Below are 15,043 nucleotides of genomic sequence, written 5' to 3' on the forward strand. Positions count from 1 at the left end.
TCTTCATCAGTAAAATGAAAGGATTAAACTAGAAGATTTTAAAAGTCTTTTCTAGCTCTAGATGCTATAAAGCTTATGGTTTCCTCTGGGACATTATTCCACCAATCATCCCATCTCATTCATCTTCAATCTTCCCTTGTCCACTAGTTTGATCTCTGCCTACAGAAAGCAACATGTTCTCCAAAATGGCTTCCCTTGATCTATCTAATATTTCTCCTCCATTTTAGCACTAAAAATACTTTACACTCAATGCCTATATTTCCTCTTCAAGAAAATTTATTTATTTATTTTTGAAAGAGAAGTGAGAGTTGGTCTCTGTTACTTTATCAGAGACAATGTGATACAGTGTACAGAAAGCCAGCCAGGAAATCTTGGGTTCAAGTCCTACTTCTGACATATACAAGCTGTTTTGGACATTTCATTCAACTTCTTAATATTTTAGGCAGCTTGCTAAGATTAGAAATTTCAGAAAAGGTCGCACTCTACTGGTACAGACAGTTTATTCATCTGAAAGTTCTTTATACCAATGAAATTATAGGCATAATCTTTATCCCAATTTAACTAATACTAGTCTAGGGTCACTAATGAATAGGAAGCCATGAAACCACATGGTCTTTTTTCACTCTCATTGTCTTCTTTGGAGCACAGGAGCATTGACTATATGCTCCTCCTTTATGTTTCTGGGTTCTCTGACACTGCACTATCTTGGTTCTTCTACTTTAAGATTGCAAATCCTAATGCTAGAAGGACCCCAGAGGGTATGTGGCTCTCTGGATACATATGAGAAACTGAAGTGCAGAAAGGTTAAGTTAGTTGCCCATTATCAAAGATCTCAGGTGAAAGAGCTGGGATTTAAACCAAGGTTCTGAGCTCCAAATCTAACATTTTCCATTGTACCATTAATCTCTCTTGATTCTTTACTTGTGGAAGATGATCTCTCCTAGCTCTTCTGACAACTGTGTCAGATAATTTTTTTGAGAGAAGACTCTTTGAGATAGGACTCCCTATCTTACCCAAAATAGAAGTATACAGGCCACTCATAAGCCTGATGGCACTGCTGAATGGCGAAGAAGCTTTGACATGTTCCATTTCTGAACTAGGCTGGTAGCTTCTTGGCAGCCGGTTGGCCCCCTGGCTTGAGTTCAAGTGGTATACTAGACTCAGACTCACTAGTAGGAGGGATTATAAGAGAATGCTACTATGTACTGCACAAATGTCAATACTACCAAAGACTTTCTAATTAGCCTTTTCTTCTTTATATGTTCTCTTCCTATTTGGTGAGCTCCATTTTTATAACTTTTACTATCAGTTTGTATAACTCCAAATTTATATCTCTAGTCTCTAATTGTAATCTTTTCCCTGTTGAAATCTACTAAGATGATTAAGAGCCAGATCTAGGGACAGGAGGTCCCAGATTCAAGTATGGCCTCAAACATTTCCTAGTTGTGTGCTCCTGGGCAAATCATTTAACCTCCATTGCCTATTATCACTCTTCTGTCTTAGAACCAATCACAGTATTAGTTCTAAGATGGAAGATAAGGGTTTAAAAAAAAAAAGAAGCAATCAACTGGGAGGGAAGTGATCTTTTCAATCTTTAAATCTTTTAAAGTACTTTCCCTATACCTCTTCAATGTACATAACACATTCTATTTTGTACTAATGTTATTTGGTATATGTCTTATCATTCCTAAAAAAATATAAACTCTACCAAAAGCCAACCTAGTATTTAATTTATCTCAACATTCTCTTAGCATAATAAATGCATAAAACAGGTGCATAAAAATGCACATTAAACACGAGAGTATGTTTTTATGAATGCTAGTAAATTCTGAAAAATCTACCTATGAAGCTAGGCATTCTCTTTCTTTACAGAACAAAGAGAAATCTGACTATATATGACTCATTCCCAACTAGTAGTTTGATAAAATTTTAAATGAAACTCAAGACAATTTCTCACCTAAAATATCATTGTGCTAAATTTAGCATTTAAGTCCAATTTCTTGAAATCATAAAATATAAAATTCAGCTTAGTTTTAACAAAATTCTCTTTAAGTTAGGCTGATTTCTTCAGAAGAGTTAAAAAATTTATCTTCTTAAGAGCTGTGATCACATGTTCACAGGTGAAATGGACAAAAAATTATACACCATAACCTTAAAATATGCACCAATGTGTAAGAATTCAGAAATTTCACTTTTAACATAAAACTTTACAAACTAATAACAGACCTGGGAAACAAACTTATGAAAGGAAGTCAAAAGAATACAAAACATATAACTAGTTCTAGCAACATTTTCACAACTTACCAGCACCTATTTAATTTATGCTCATCAATTTTTGACTTATCAGAAAATAATTTACTTAAGCAGGTAACTAACTGAGATAACATTTGTGAACTCTTGTTAAAATAGTACTTTTTATTATGAATAATAATTTATTAAAATTGTTTTTGATGGAGTTCAAAAGCAGAGAAATAAAACTAATACTGTTTGAATTCAACTAGGAGAAACTCCATTGAATCATTAAATGTTTTAAATATAGTATATTCAGTTGATATAATGAAATCATAGACACATACCTTTTGTTTTTCAGAGTGATTGCTGGCTTGTTTAGTTGCTTCAGCCAATAATTGTTCATACTGTTTATGTCCTTTGTATTCTCGTACCCGCTTTTCATGGACCCATGCTCGCTCTGGCTGGTTGCTAAAAAATTGGACATGGTATTCCCGGGCCCCTGAAAATAGCACAACCTCTTATCAACAATTTCAAACAAAAACCACATGGATATTCACCCACAAAAATTCATGCGTAAACCATGGTGAGTAGACAAAGTTTTCTAGACTCTTAATTCCACAACCATCCATCATATATACAGTTTTATAAATATGATGTGCTACATAAAGTTATACTATTATCCTAAGAGTGTATTATACCTGATTGAGTGCCAGGTTCAGAGATGGGAGGTCCTGGATTCAAATCTTGTCTCAAACACTTCCTAGCTAAGTCGCTTAATACCCATCGCCAAGTCCTTACAGTTTTTCTGTTTTATAACATATACAGTAATGATTATAAGGCAGAAGGTAAAGGCTGAAAAAAAATTGTATATTATGCCTATTGATTAAATGTTTACATAATAAGAGTTTAAAGAAAATTTTATTATTGAAGTTTTTGTTATTATAATAAAAAGTTTTCTAATATTTAGATCTACTACTAATAAAAACCTAACTCTTAACAGCTCCCACCTCTCCACACATCCATACAGGCCACCCCTCATTCCACACTGGTCATCTTCAAATCATTTAGCCTCCTCTTTGCCAGCAATCAATGAATTTCCAGACCACAAACCTGTCCTGCCCTGGGCTCACATTATACCCATTAATAAATGTATCACTGGCCTAGCTGCTATTTCACATTCCACCCCAGCCATCTTTAAGACATCTTGCTGGTCACAGGAAGTCCAACACAATCTAGGTGAGGAGGTAAAAATGTAGCATTCAAATCTGGACTTTAGAAAAATGTGTTTTTTGCTTATGAAGAGAATTAAGTTAAAATAAACTTCAAATAATATTAGAGAGATCACCTGGGACTTTTCCCATTTTTAGTTTATTAGCCTTTTGTCTTTATTCTGAAACTAAATTAGAATTGTAAATGAAGGGGAAAAAACCAGCTGAATAAAAGATATCAGTTCTAGGTCAATAAAAATAACAACCAACACAGCATTAAGCAGTTTTTATATGGTTCACCGAAGGTAGAGGAAAACTGAAGACCACTTAGCTTAGGAAGAAAGGGGACAAGAGTCTATATCAGTGATGGTGAACCTATGGTACTGGTGCCAAAGATGGCATATAGAGTACTATGAGCACACCCCCTTTCCCCTAGTTTGTTACTAGAAAGGCAGAGGGACTTGGGTGGAGCTGTTCCCTTCCCCCTCTCTACTGAGCCTGATGACATTTTCCCTCCCCACATTACCCACCCCTTTACCCATCAGCTCAATGGGAGTGCTTTCTCCCTCTCTTCTGTGGGGTAAGGGGTGGGGTGGGGCACACCTAGCATTTGGGGAGTGGGGAGCATGGCACTTGGTCTGGGGAGTGGGATGGGGGCAGGGCCTGGCACTCTATCTCTAAAAGGTTCACCATCACTGGATACAATTCACTTAAGCCTGAAGAAGCTTGACTTCTGCCTTCTAACCTTACTGACCCTCCAGGTTCAGCCTAAACCCTTAAAGCATAGGAAAGAAGAGAGAAATACAGCTCATGTCTCTGCCAAGGGTGAAGGAGCACTGAATAGCTTAAGACTGTTGTAGGTATGGCCTAGAAAGCACAATCTACTTATAATGAATACCAGTTAGTGGCCTTGGGGAGATGTAACAAAATATAGTGAAACTTAAGGTAGTTCTATTGTAATAATTGTTTATTCAAGTACCAACATTCCTTGTCTTTGGGAAAGTCCTAAGAACATGAAAAACCATATGTAACAAATAACACAAAGCTTTACTTTAGCCAAAAGTTCCAGTTCCTTTCCCATTAAGTCTTATATACTGGAGATAATGATAATAGCCTATTTGCTTTATTTTAAAGTTCATTTCCTTCTCATTCCCTGGCCAAAATATCAGGAATGAAACTATTTAACCCAAAAGCCTGACTAGCCAATAAACTAGGTAATCAGCCACTAAACAGTGTCTTGAACTAAAGTATGTGTTTAGTATCTGTTGAACAGAATAAAAGAGTTGATTATACTTTAAATAGAACATATTTAATGGAATATGTATATCCCTCATTTTAGACAGATATTGCAAAACTAAAACCAAGTGGCTTTCAGCTTTTTAAAAAGTTTACTAAATAATAAGACTTTTAATTAGTAGTAAGTATGTAATTGAATAGCAGGAATACTTTGCATGTTTACATACAATGCTTTTAAAGGGTATGCCTCTGGTGTGAAAAATATATGCCCCTCTATGATTCCTAGACCAGCCAAATATTTTTGAGGTTGATTGTGAGAAGAGATTAATACTGAAACATTTAAAAGACAAATTAGATAATTTATGTACTTAGAAGACAATTTGTAATTCATTTACAGGCGTCTCTATCACCACTGAGAAGCAGAAATTACAAGAAGAAACCTTGGATTTAAGGCCTAATATCAATTTTGACCCTGAATAAATAATTCAATCTCTCTACCTCAGTTTCCTTATAATATGCAAACAACTTATAGTGTTTTGAAATCTATTAAGACAGTTTCCTCACAATAACCCTATGAGTTGTTATACACAAGTATTATTTTACAGATAAGGAAGCTGAATTTAAAGGCTATTCAACTTGCCCAAGGTCACAAGTAAGTGTAAGAACCAAATTTTGAACACAAATTTCTTGACTGCAAGAAGCCAATACTCTTTCCACTCCACTCTAATGTGATTCATCTGTGAAATGATGATAACAAAGCACTTCTTTTCATCTCATGGGTTATTTTGTAACAAAGTACTCTATAAATGTATCATCATCAGAATTCTACAAAAAATGATAACCACAAAATCATGGTACTTTTTCCAACAAGGGTTTTCTGATGGACAGTTTCTTTTTTGGCATGAGAGAATCACTAGATTGTATTGCCAGAGTAGGTGGCACACTCCTCTGTTCTCAGGATGCTGCTTACTGCTTAATGTAAAAAAACAAGCTAAAACAACTTCTTAGAATATTCAAATGAGCCCAAAGCTAGACTTGGCTCTGTCTCATTCTGACAAAGTCAGTAGCTGAAGCTGGAGAGAAGCATCAGGATTCAATAAATTGATGAAATCTCTAAACTATACACAAAAATGGGGGTGGGAAAGGGGAAGGAGGAAGAGAACAACACTTTCTACACAAGGAGAGGATTATGGAGGTACAATTCTCTGAGGATGTAATTTTTAAGCAGAGAACTAGAAACCCAAGGGTAAATATAAAAGTGTTTTATACTTTGCCATAGTATGCAGAGTCCCCTAGAGAGCTTTACCTTTCACCTACTCTCTCAGTATCTGATTTTTTAAAAAGTGGCCACATATAGAAAAATGGGGGGGGGAAAGTGGCTACATTATGACTCCTGAAGAATTTCATATCACTCACCTTAAAAGGATTCTATTATTCTTATTTTCAATCAGTAAGTTATAATGGTAGGAAAAAGAAATGTTTCAAAAGAGAAGAAGCATGGGATCCTGTGGTTGTCATAGGATAAGGAGGAAAAACAACATTTTAAAAGTACTTGGAGATTTGCGAAGAGCTTGGCAAATTTCTTTGTTATTCTCACCTCTGGAAGTGATTGCCATTATAATGTCTATTTTATAGTTGAGGAAACTGAGGCAAACAGAAATTAAGTGATTTGCTCAAGATTGCAGAGCCAGTAAATATGTGAGTCCAGATTTAAACTCATATTTTCGAATTCAAAGTGCACTGTGCAGTCTAGCTGCCTCTTAATGTTAGGGTAAAAGTAATAGAAATGGGAATAAATATTGCAATAGGAGAAAATACAGTAGGCCAATTTCTATTCAATGTAAAACTTAAGCTATATAAGCAAGCATTTTTTCTCAACAGTAAAAAGGCAGGGAATAGGAGAGAAAATAAGGTACACTAAAGAATTATATTTCATTCTGAAAGAGAAACTTCACTGTCAGGTATCTAGCAGTGTTTAAAAGGAAAGCATACCCTGATTAGCAGTTAATAGTTATCTATACTATAAGCATACATTACCTTGCTTTGGTGAAAAGATCACTTTAAACCATTTGGACTTAGTGGCTCGCCTTCTAATCTCAATTTAATTTCCCAAGGTTTTTCTAAGAAAAGGATAGGACAACCAGCCTAATATACTAATATTCTGGTCTCTACAGTAGTTATATTTCTCACTGAAAATGTGCTTTCTTACAGAAATAAGTTTGTCTGAGTTTGGGTGTTAATCATTACTGGATGAAGTGACCATAATGGGTCTGACCAAAAATAGCAAAAAAGTTCATCTTTGGAATGGGTAGAAAGGCAGCACAGTATATAACAGATAGATCACTGGATTCAGAATCATGAATCTTAGGGCTCAAATCCTGCCTCAGATGTTTATAATAGTTCCCCCCTTATCCACAGTTTCATTTTCTGCAGTTTTAGTTACCCACGGTCAATCACTAATTCCATGGGAAGGAGGGAAGGAGGAAGGAAGCTACTGCTTGATGAGGGAAAAGGTCTGCCCATAGCTCAAGGAAGTATGGACCCAAGCATGGACAAATGGAAGATAGCCATGAGGTTATATTTAATATTGGTGATGTCTTACTGTGCGTTCAATTTATCAGCTAAACTTTATTATACAAATGAATATACAAGAAAATCACATTATATATGAGGTCAGCAGGTGTTTGCTTATATCACCAGTTTCAGTCATCCACAACAGGTCTTGTCAGATCCAGGGGCCCTACTCTATTTATTGTGTTAATTTGGACTAGGCATTTAGCCTCTTTTGGCATCAGATGCCTCATCTGTAAAATGAAGAATTTGGATTTGGTGACCCTTAAAGGTCCCTTCCAGCTTCAAATTACTTCCTTACTACATTCCCCATGAAAGCATTCTAAACATTCTTTTCTCTCAAGTCTCTTCCTATGAACAACATTAAAAGCATATAATTTTAAAGGTGAAAGGGATCTTTGAAATCATCTAATCCAACTCCCTCATTTTACATTTGAAGAAATTAAGGCCAAAAAAGATTAAGTGATTTGTTTAGGGTCACATAACCAGTAAGTGGTAAAGCCAGAATTAGAGCTCAAGATTCCTAATTCAATCAAATGAATTTTGCAGTATATCATGTGACTTCCATTAAACAAGAATATCTTATATTAATTTCTTATAATATATAATAATCTATAACAATAAATAAATAATAAAATCTTATGATAGGCAAAGTGAAAGAGAGATACTTATATGGTTAAGATCATTTAGTAGAATTAACACTCTCCTCCCATATCAACCTATCTGTTTGAAACCTCCCTCTTCAAGCCAATTCATGCCAGTAGGGGAGCAGATCTACCTAGATTCCTCTGTAATACCTTAGAGACTCTGAGCTTCTCTACTCATCTGTCTCTCATTACTACCCTTGTTTCCTTATTCCTTATTTGTCAAATACCAACTATTTAGGAAAAAAACTGTCCCTAGCCCTTTCCCTCCTATTTTTTTCATCTGAATCCCCGTCAAGCCTAGTTTGCTTGTGACCTACTTCAACTCTACTCAACCATTTCACTGAGCCTTCTGGATTTCTCCTTCCATAATGAATAAAACTTCCCTTCACACTGGATCTCTTCATCTTCCTTACATGAGATAGCTTTCACTGACAACTGGCTTCCCTTTGCTAACATTATATTACTAAATTTCCTCTCCTGAATGGTTGTACTTTCCCATGCTCCCCAATACACCAGGGAGTCTGAATACTTCTCTATTTCCATGCTAACTTCTATACCCTCCCTTTACCTCCATCACATACCAACCATTCTTTTGAAGTCTATTTGATCAAAATTTTCCACCTGATTCAAATGATAATAGCTGTAATATACTGACCTCAAGGTCATTCTCCCTTTTTTTTCTGAAGGATTTTAATATCTATTTATGTAGATGTTCTCTCAAACTCTTATTTCCTCACCCAAAGATGAGGATGATCACAGACTAGATCACTCATAAGTGTCATTTCCCTAAACAGAAACTCTGCAATTACTCTATCATTCCGCCTCTATCCTATGCTTCATCCCTACTAGACATGTTCTAATCCCACCTGGATGTCTCCAATCCCCTTCATTCATTCCCACAGTACTCTAGTCTGATTTTACTTTCCTCCCTTTCTAACTTCAACCTAACTAAATAGTCATTTCATTTGTACATTCTCCTCTCTTGAATCCCATGCTCTGTTGCTTTATCTCACCAAACCTCATGGAAAAAGTGTTTCAATGATAACAACTAATACTTTACAAATTCATTATAATCTGACCTCAAATGGGCCCTCTGAATCCTTACTAATTACTTCCTTACTACACTCCCCATGAAAGCATTCTAAACATTCTTTTCTCTCCTCAAACATCCCATAATGCTTTCCCCCTTGAATGATGACCTTGCCTCTTTTACTTTGAGAACATTCTATGTGAGCTCCATTTTCTTCATCTCAAAACCATATCTTTTCCTACTCTCTTCTTTCTTCCCAGCCTCTGACAAAGAGGTGGTTGTTCTCATTACCAAAGCCATCCCCTCTATATGTTTACTATATATGATTTCATTGCTTCCCATCTACAAAACCAGATTACATCCTCCTTTATCCCCTTTCTAGAATCTTTAGCTTCTCCCTGTTGCTTTCTATACTGCCTTCAACAAATGTGCCAAATTCTTACCCAAACAAGATGTTAGTATCTCTCAATTTATATTCCTATACCTCTACAAACTCTGAAAAAGCTGCCTTTACTTCCCCTTATCTACAATCACTTCTTAACCTTTTGCAGCCTGACTTCTGATTTCATCATTCTACTGAATCTACTGTCTTCAAAGTTACCAGTGATCTTTTAGTTTGCAAATCTGATGGTCTCTTCTCCATCTTAATCTTTCTTGACCCATCTGCTACATTCAACGCTACTGTCCAACTTATCTCCTTAACACTCCCTTCTCTGGATTTTTCTGTCTACTTTCTCCTGCTTTTCCTACTACCTGTTTAACCATGCTTTCTCAGTATCCTGGTTCATTATCTATGTCACAGATGCTAACTATGAATGTTTTTCAAGGCCTAAAGCTCTCTTTTCTTCTTTTTTTTTTTTACATATTCCCTGTCTTTATAACCTCACTGGCTCCTATGGATTTAACTATAATCTATATGCAAGTGACTCTGAGATCTACATACCCAACCCCAGCATTTCTCCTAAGCTTTGATCCAAAATCCTAATTAGATAATTCAAATTGGATGTCCAGGAGACACCTAAACTTAATATATCTAAAACTAAACTCATTATCATTACCCTCCTCTCTTCCAAATTATCATTAGCCTCCTCTCTTCCAAATTTCTCTTATTTCTGTCTAAGGTGCCACAATTTTGATAGCACCTTAGGTTTGTGTTTGGTATCATCTTTGATTTCTTACCCCACATGTCCAATCAGTTGCCCAGTCTTACCATTTTTACTTCCATGACATCTCTGACTCCTGACAGAAATGTGCAAATTCACACGTTTTAAAAAGTTTGCTGCAGAATTTTAAATGATGACAGGTACTGGAATTTAGCAAAAATATATTACACACGGGATTGCAAATCCCATGTGGCCCTATCTGATATCCTTTTAAAAGTTAGGTATGGACAACTAATTGGTAATTTAATTTAAAAGGGTTGGACTAAACTTGGAATGAAAAAATCTACAATCTAAGGTCTGGAATACTAGCATTTGATATTACACATTCTTTAAGAATGAAACAGAAGAAGCAATTACTTAGTATTAATTTGTGTTTTAATAGTTGCATTTAATATTTGCTTAATAGCTCTTACCTCTTGTATTAATTTTGGTATGAACCTCAAGTTGGGGATCACTTGAAACCATACAAGGCCACCAAGGATAGGTTCCCACTTTAGACCAGACGAGATCACCAACTTGGAACTTCACACCAGTGCTCACTTCAGCTGGAAGGGAAGGTAGGTACTGTTGAACCTACAGGAAAGAAATTTTACCACAATAAGTTAAACTGTGTGTGAAGTATAAAGGAAAAAACTGAACAAATATGAATTGTTCCTCCTGTAGGGTTTAATAGATAATTAGTCTCTTTTCCATTGAAATTTGCTATTAAAACTCCAAAAAAGAAAAAGAATTGGACTGGACTCTAAATTTTTTCAAGAAAGAGATTCTTCTTATTTTTTTATATTACCCTCAGCATTTGTGAACGTAGTTAAAAAATGATCAATAAATCTGTTGCCTAAATGAATGAAAACAAAATGAAAACAAAACAAAATAAGAACAAGAATTTCCTTTTCCAGAATGGTCCAAGGGCATTTTTAAGAGTCTACACAAATGACAAAGAGAAGGAAGTCAAATAGTTATGAGTGGCAGAAAAAAAATTCAATGAAAACATCCACTTTTTAAAATTTTTATTGCTATCTTTTGTTTACATCTAAGATAATCTCTAATAACAAAGAATTTTTAAATGATTAAATAAATTCAACATATTAAGAGAATTAAAGGGTTCTATATCCATATTTACTCTCTCCTTTGGAAAGAAGGGAGAAGAGAAAGGAGTCTAGAAGATACTTGCCTCTTAAAGTGGCAAGTGCTATCAGTCACTCTCATAGTATTAAGTGGTTTTGTGTAACCTGGTATACAATGTCCAAAGAACATATTTTTAAAGAGAATTTGGGAATGTGAAGGGAGCATCTACTATGTCAAAACAAAATGTATCAAATTTGAAACACACACAAAAAAGAAATTATTGCTTAAAAGAGTTCCAAGCTTTATTTCAATATAATTTTATAAACAAGACTTACAACTATAACATGTTAATGGGTTTAATGACCACTTTTACCTTTAAAAAGTATTGGGGGGGGGGGGCAGCTGGGTAGCTCAGTGGATTGAGAGCCAGGCCTAGAGTCGGGAGGTCCTAGGTTCAAATCTGGCCTCAGATACTTCCCAGTTGTGTGACCCTGGGCAAGTCACTTGACCCCCACTGCCTACCCTTACCACTCTTCTGCCTTGTAGCCAATACACAGTATTGACTCCAAGACAGAAGGGTTTTAATTAAAAAAAAAAAAAAGGATTTGAAGGGGTTGGAGGAAGAAGGGCAGACAAATATTTTCATTCAAGTCAACTCACCGGTGTTTCCTCTAATACCATAGAATCTTCTCTTGGTTTTTCAGATAGAACATTAACCCTCTCATTTGGTCTCTGCAGAATAAATAATAACAAAAAAAATTAAAAGCCTTAGCAAAGAGAACAAAATAGCAGTCTAAAATAAATAGAATATAAAAGGAGGACAGGGGAAAGGAAAGTATATAGTAATCCATCAGTCAGCAAAAAGAGAATGATAAAAAAATTACATACTAGGAAATATATAAACTTGAAAACAAAAAGACTCCATCTGCCTTTAAGATATACTTTGTAAGAGTTTTAGATCATTTTCTCCAGCCTCTACTACTGGTGGCAAGGAAAGTAAACTGACCTGCCAGTGCCAGCAGACTGAATTGCTGGTGTTTAGAACAGGTCATCAGGACAGGACATTTTTACATGTGGGGACCTGTACAAAATCCATCAAGTCTGAGGGAAGAGCATATCACTGAGCCAGGAATAGTTAAGATACTCCAAAAGTCAGCTAGGGTAGAGATCAGTAACTGTAAATAGCCCATTATGGAAAGAAATCAAGATGCCTTCACATTCAGCACTCAAGGATACCTCCCTTGTGGGGAGGAAGTCAGGAAGTGAGTGATAAGGAAAAGTAAGGGGAAGAAAGGAAGGCTGAAAGTACCAAAGATTTTTTGGGGGGTAGGTGGGGGATCTCAAAGAAATAGAACATAGACAACAACAGAAAGAATAGTAATGAAAGGAAACATGACCCCCATATCTAGTAAATGAGTTCAAATGTTATAGAATAAATACTGCAAAATGAAGGGAAATGTTCCAAAACTTTATGAAAGAGAAGACCGTTGGAATTTGAAAATATGGAACTACAACTTACTGTTTGTGCATGGTTTTAAAGAATGATACTTATTAAGTGGGGCAGCTGGGTAGCTCAGTGGATTGAGAGCCAGGCCTAGAGATGGGAGATCCTAGGTTCAAATCTGGCCTCAGACACTTCCCAGCTGTGTGACCCTGGGCAAGTCACTTGACCCCCATTGCCTACCCTTACCACTCTTCTGCCTTGTAGCCAATACACAGTATTGACTCCAAGAATGAAGGTAAGAGTTAAAAAAAAATGATACTTATTAGAGTAGAATTTATTTCTTGCGCAACAAAAATAATGAACAGAATAGAAAATTTTGAAACTTCAAATGAAAGTCTTATTAAAGAAACTAAAGAGAAAACAATAGATTGGAGATGAAAATACAAAGAAATGATGGACAATCTAGAAGAGAAATAAAAGACAAAAATATTAAAAGAAAATATGTTGAGATAGGAGACCCTAGATTCAAATATGGCCCAACACCCTTCCTAGCTGTGTGATCTTGGGCAAGTAACTTAACTCTGATTGCCTAGCCCTTACAATACACAGTATGGATTCAAAAATGAAAGGTAAAAAAAAAAAGAAAAGAAAATGTTTACTATGCAGACAAAGCTAAGGGATTTTGAAGGCAAAATGCCTAAGGATGACCTAAAGATTACAGATGTCCCAGAAGAATTTGACAGGACAAAACAACATTAATACCAGAATGAAAGAAATAATAGAACTGTACAGAACTTCTGAGTATAGAAAAATGAAATCTGAATTGAAAAAATTCACAGATCATCTCCAGGAAAACCCCAAAGCTACAAACATCAATACACACACTGGTTTACTTTAGCTATTCAATTCAGAAACATCAAGTTCTATAAGCCATCAGGAGAAAGACTTTCAAATCTGAAGAAAAAGCTATTTTAAATAACAAGATTATTGCAAACGCATTAGAAAAAGGAGGAGGAAACAGAAAAAATGTGTTCTGAAGAGCCCTGGAGTCTATGGTGTTCCATACTGAAAATGTGAAGGTAACAAAAAAGGAAAAAATATGGATATTCAAATAATAAAGGATATTGAAACACTTTTAGAAAGAAAACCAGAACCAAAGAAATGATTTGCCTCTGAAATACCCCAAATAACAGAATTACACGGGAATAAGTGAAGATGGCAACAACAAAAAGAACCAGTACTTCTTTCTAAAGGTACACAAGGAAACAAAGATGAAAGAAATATGATAAAGATCTAACAGTTAAGAGGCAGCTAGATAGCATAATGGAAAAAACCTTGTGACTCCCTGCCTATAGGCAAATGCTTCTATTATGGTACTACATTACAATATGGGAGGGGACATGAAGTGTAAATGTGTGTGTGTGTGTGTGTGTGTGTGTGTGTGTGTGTGTGTGTGTGTGTGTGTGTGTGTTACATGGATAGAGAATTGAGGGATGCACTGGGGTCAACATCAATGGCAAGCAACAAGGGAAAGGTGACTTCTGCAATTTCAGAAAAACAAGAGCTTTGGGGAAGAGACAAAATGGAGCAGTAAAGGCAGGGACTCACTTGCATCCTCCCAAGTTCCCCTCCAAATAACTTTAAAGTAACACCCCAAAATAAATTGTGGAGCAAGAAAACCAAGGAAAAAACAGAGAGAAACAATTTTCCAGGCCAAGATAACTTAGAAGGTCAACAGGAAATGTCAGAGAGGCTCTTGGTTCAGCTCATGTGGCAACTCAGCAAACCAATGATGGTCTTGGGGGTGATAGAATCAGCAAGAGTGACTTCCTGAGTGCTCAGCCCACAGATGGTAAGGGGACCAAACAACTGGTTAGAAGGCACTTAAAGGAGATGCTTTGCTAGCACTGGATGCAGGCCTCTATTACATTGCCAATTCAGGGGATTCATATTGTAGGCCCAGGGCAAGCGAGAAGATCAGTACACCAGAGCTTGTGGTCATATAGGAACAGGAACCCTTGGTCACAATTCCAGGGCACTAAAGAGTGCTTATGGTCATGCACAGACCAGGAAAGCAGTAAGAACACCTCTCCTTAGATCATACCACCTTGGAAGAACTGAAAACTTACTTGTCCCCAGAATTAGCTCTTAAAACAGCAGCGCAAAAAACCTTAAAGCTTGAGACAATGTCCCCTACATCTAAGGAGAAGAGACAAATTTTAACATAAAGTTAAAAGTCAAGAAATATCCTGGAAAAAATAAGATAAAAACAACTACAAAATAAGCTGACTACAAAAAGTTTCTGTGGTGACAGGGAAAATCAAAACAAAAATTCAGAAGAGGACAATGATGTCACAGTGAGTACATGTGAAGCCTAAAAATAAAATGTAAACTGATGTCAAGACTGAAAAGAATTCCTGGGATAGTTTAAAAAAAAAAGGATTTAA

At 35.9% G+C, this 15,043-nt stretch overlaps 1 protein-coding gene across 7 annotated transcripts in view; it reads right to left on the reverse strand.

Annotated features, from left to right (window-relative positions):
* NSD3 (nuclear receptor binding SET domain protein 3) overlaps positions 1-15,043 on the reverse strand; it is a 179,070-nt gene that overhangs the window by 60,433 nt on the left and 103,594 nt on the right. For all 7 annotated transcript variants that reach the window (XM_007476363.3, XM_056813517.1, XM_056813515.1 and 4 more), the window contains exons 3-5: positions 11,813-11,884; positions 10,501-10,660; positions 2,577-2,731 (exon numbers count right to left, since the gene is read on the reverse strand). In XM_007476363.3, coding sequence (XP_007476425.1) covers positions 2,577-2,731; positions 10,501-10,660; positions 11,813-11,884 — 387 coding nt within the window. The remainder of the gene's footprint in view (positions 1-2,576; positions 2,732-10,500; positions 10,661-11,812; positions 11,885-15,043) is intronic.

Source organism: Monodelphis domestica, chromosome 1 (genome assembly GCF_027887165.1).
Source record: "Monodelphis domestica isolate mMonDom1 chromosome 1, mMonDom1.pri, whole genome shotgun sequence".
Classification (NCBI taxonomy): Eukaryota; Metazoa; Chordata; class Mammalia; order Didelphimorphia; family Didelphidae; genus Monodelphis; species Monodelphis domestica.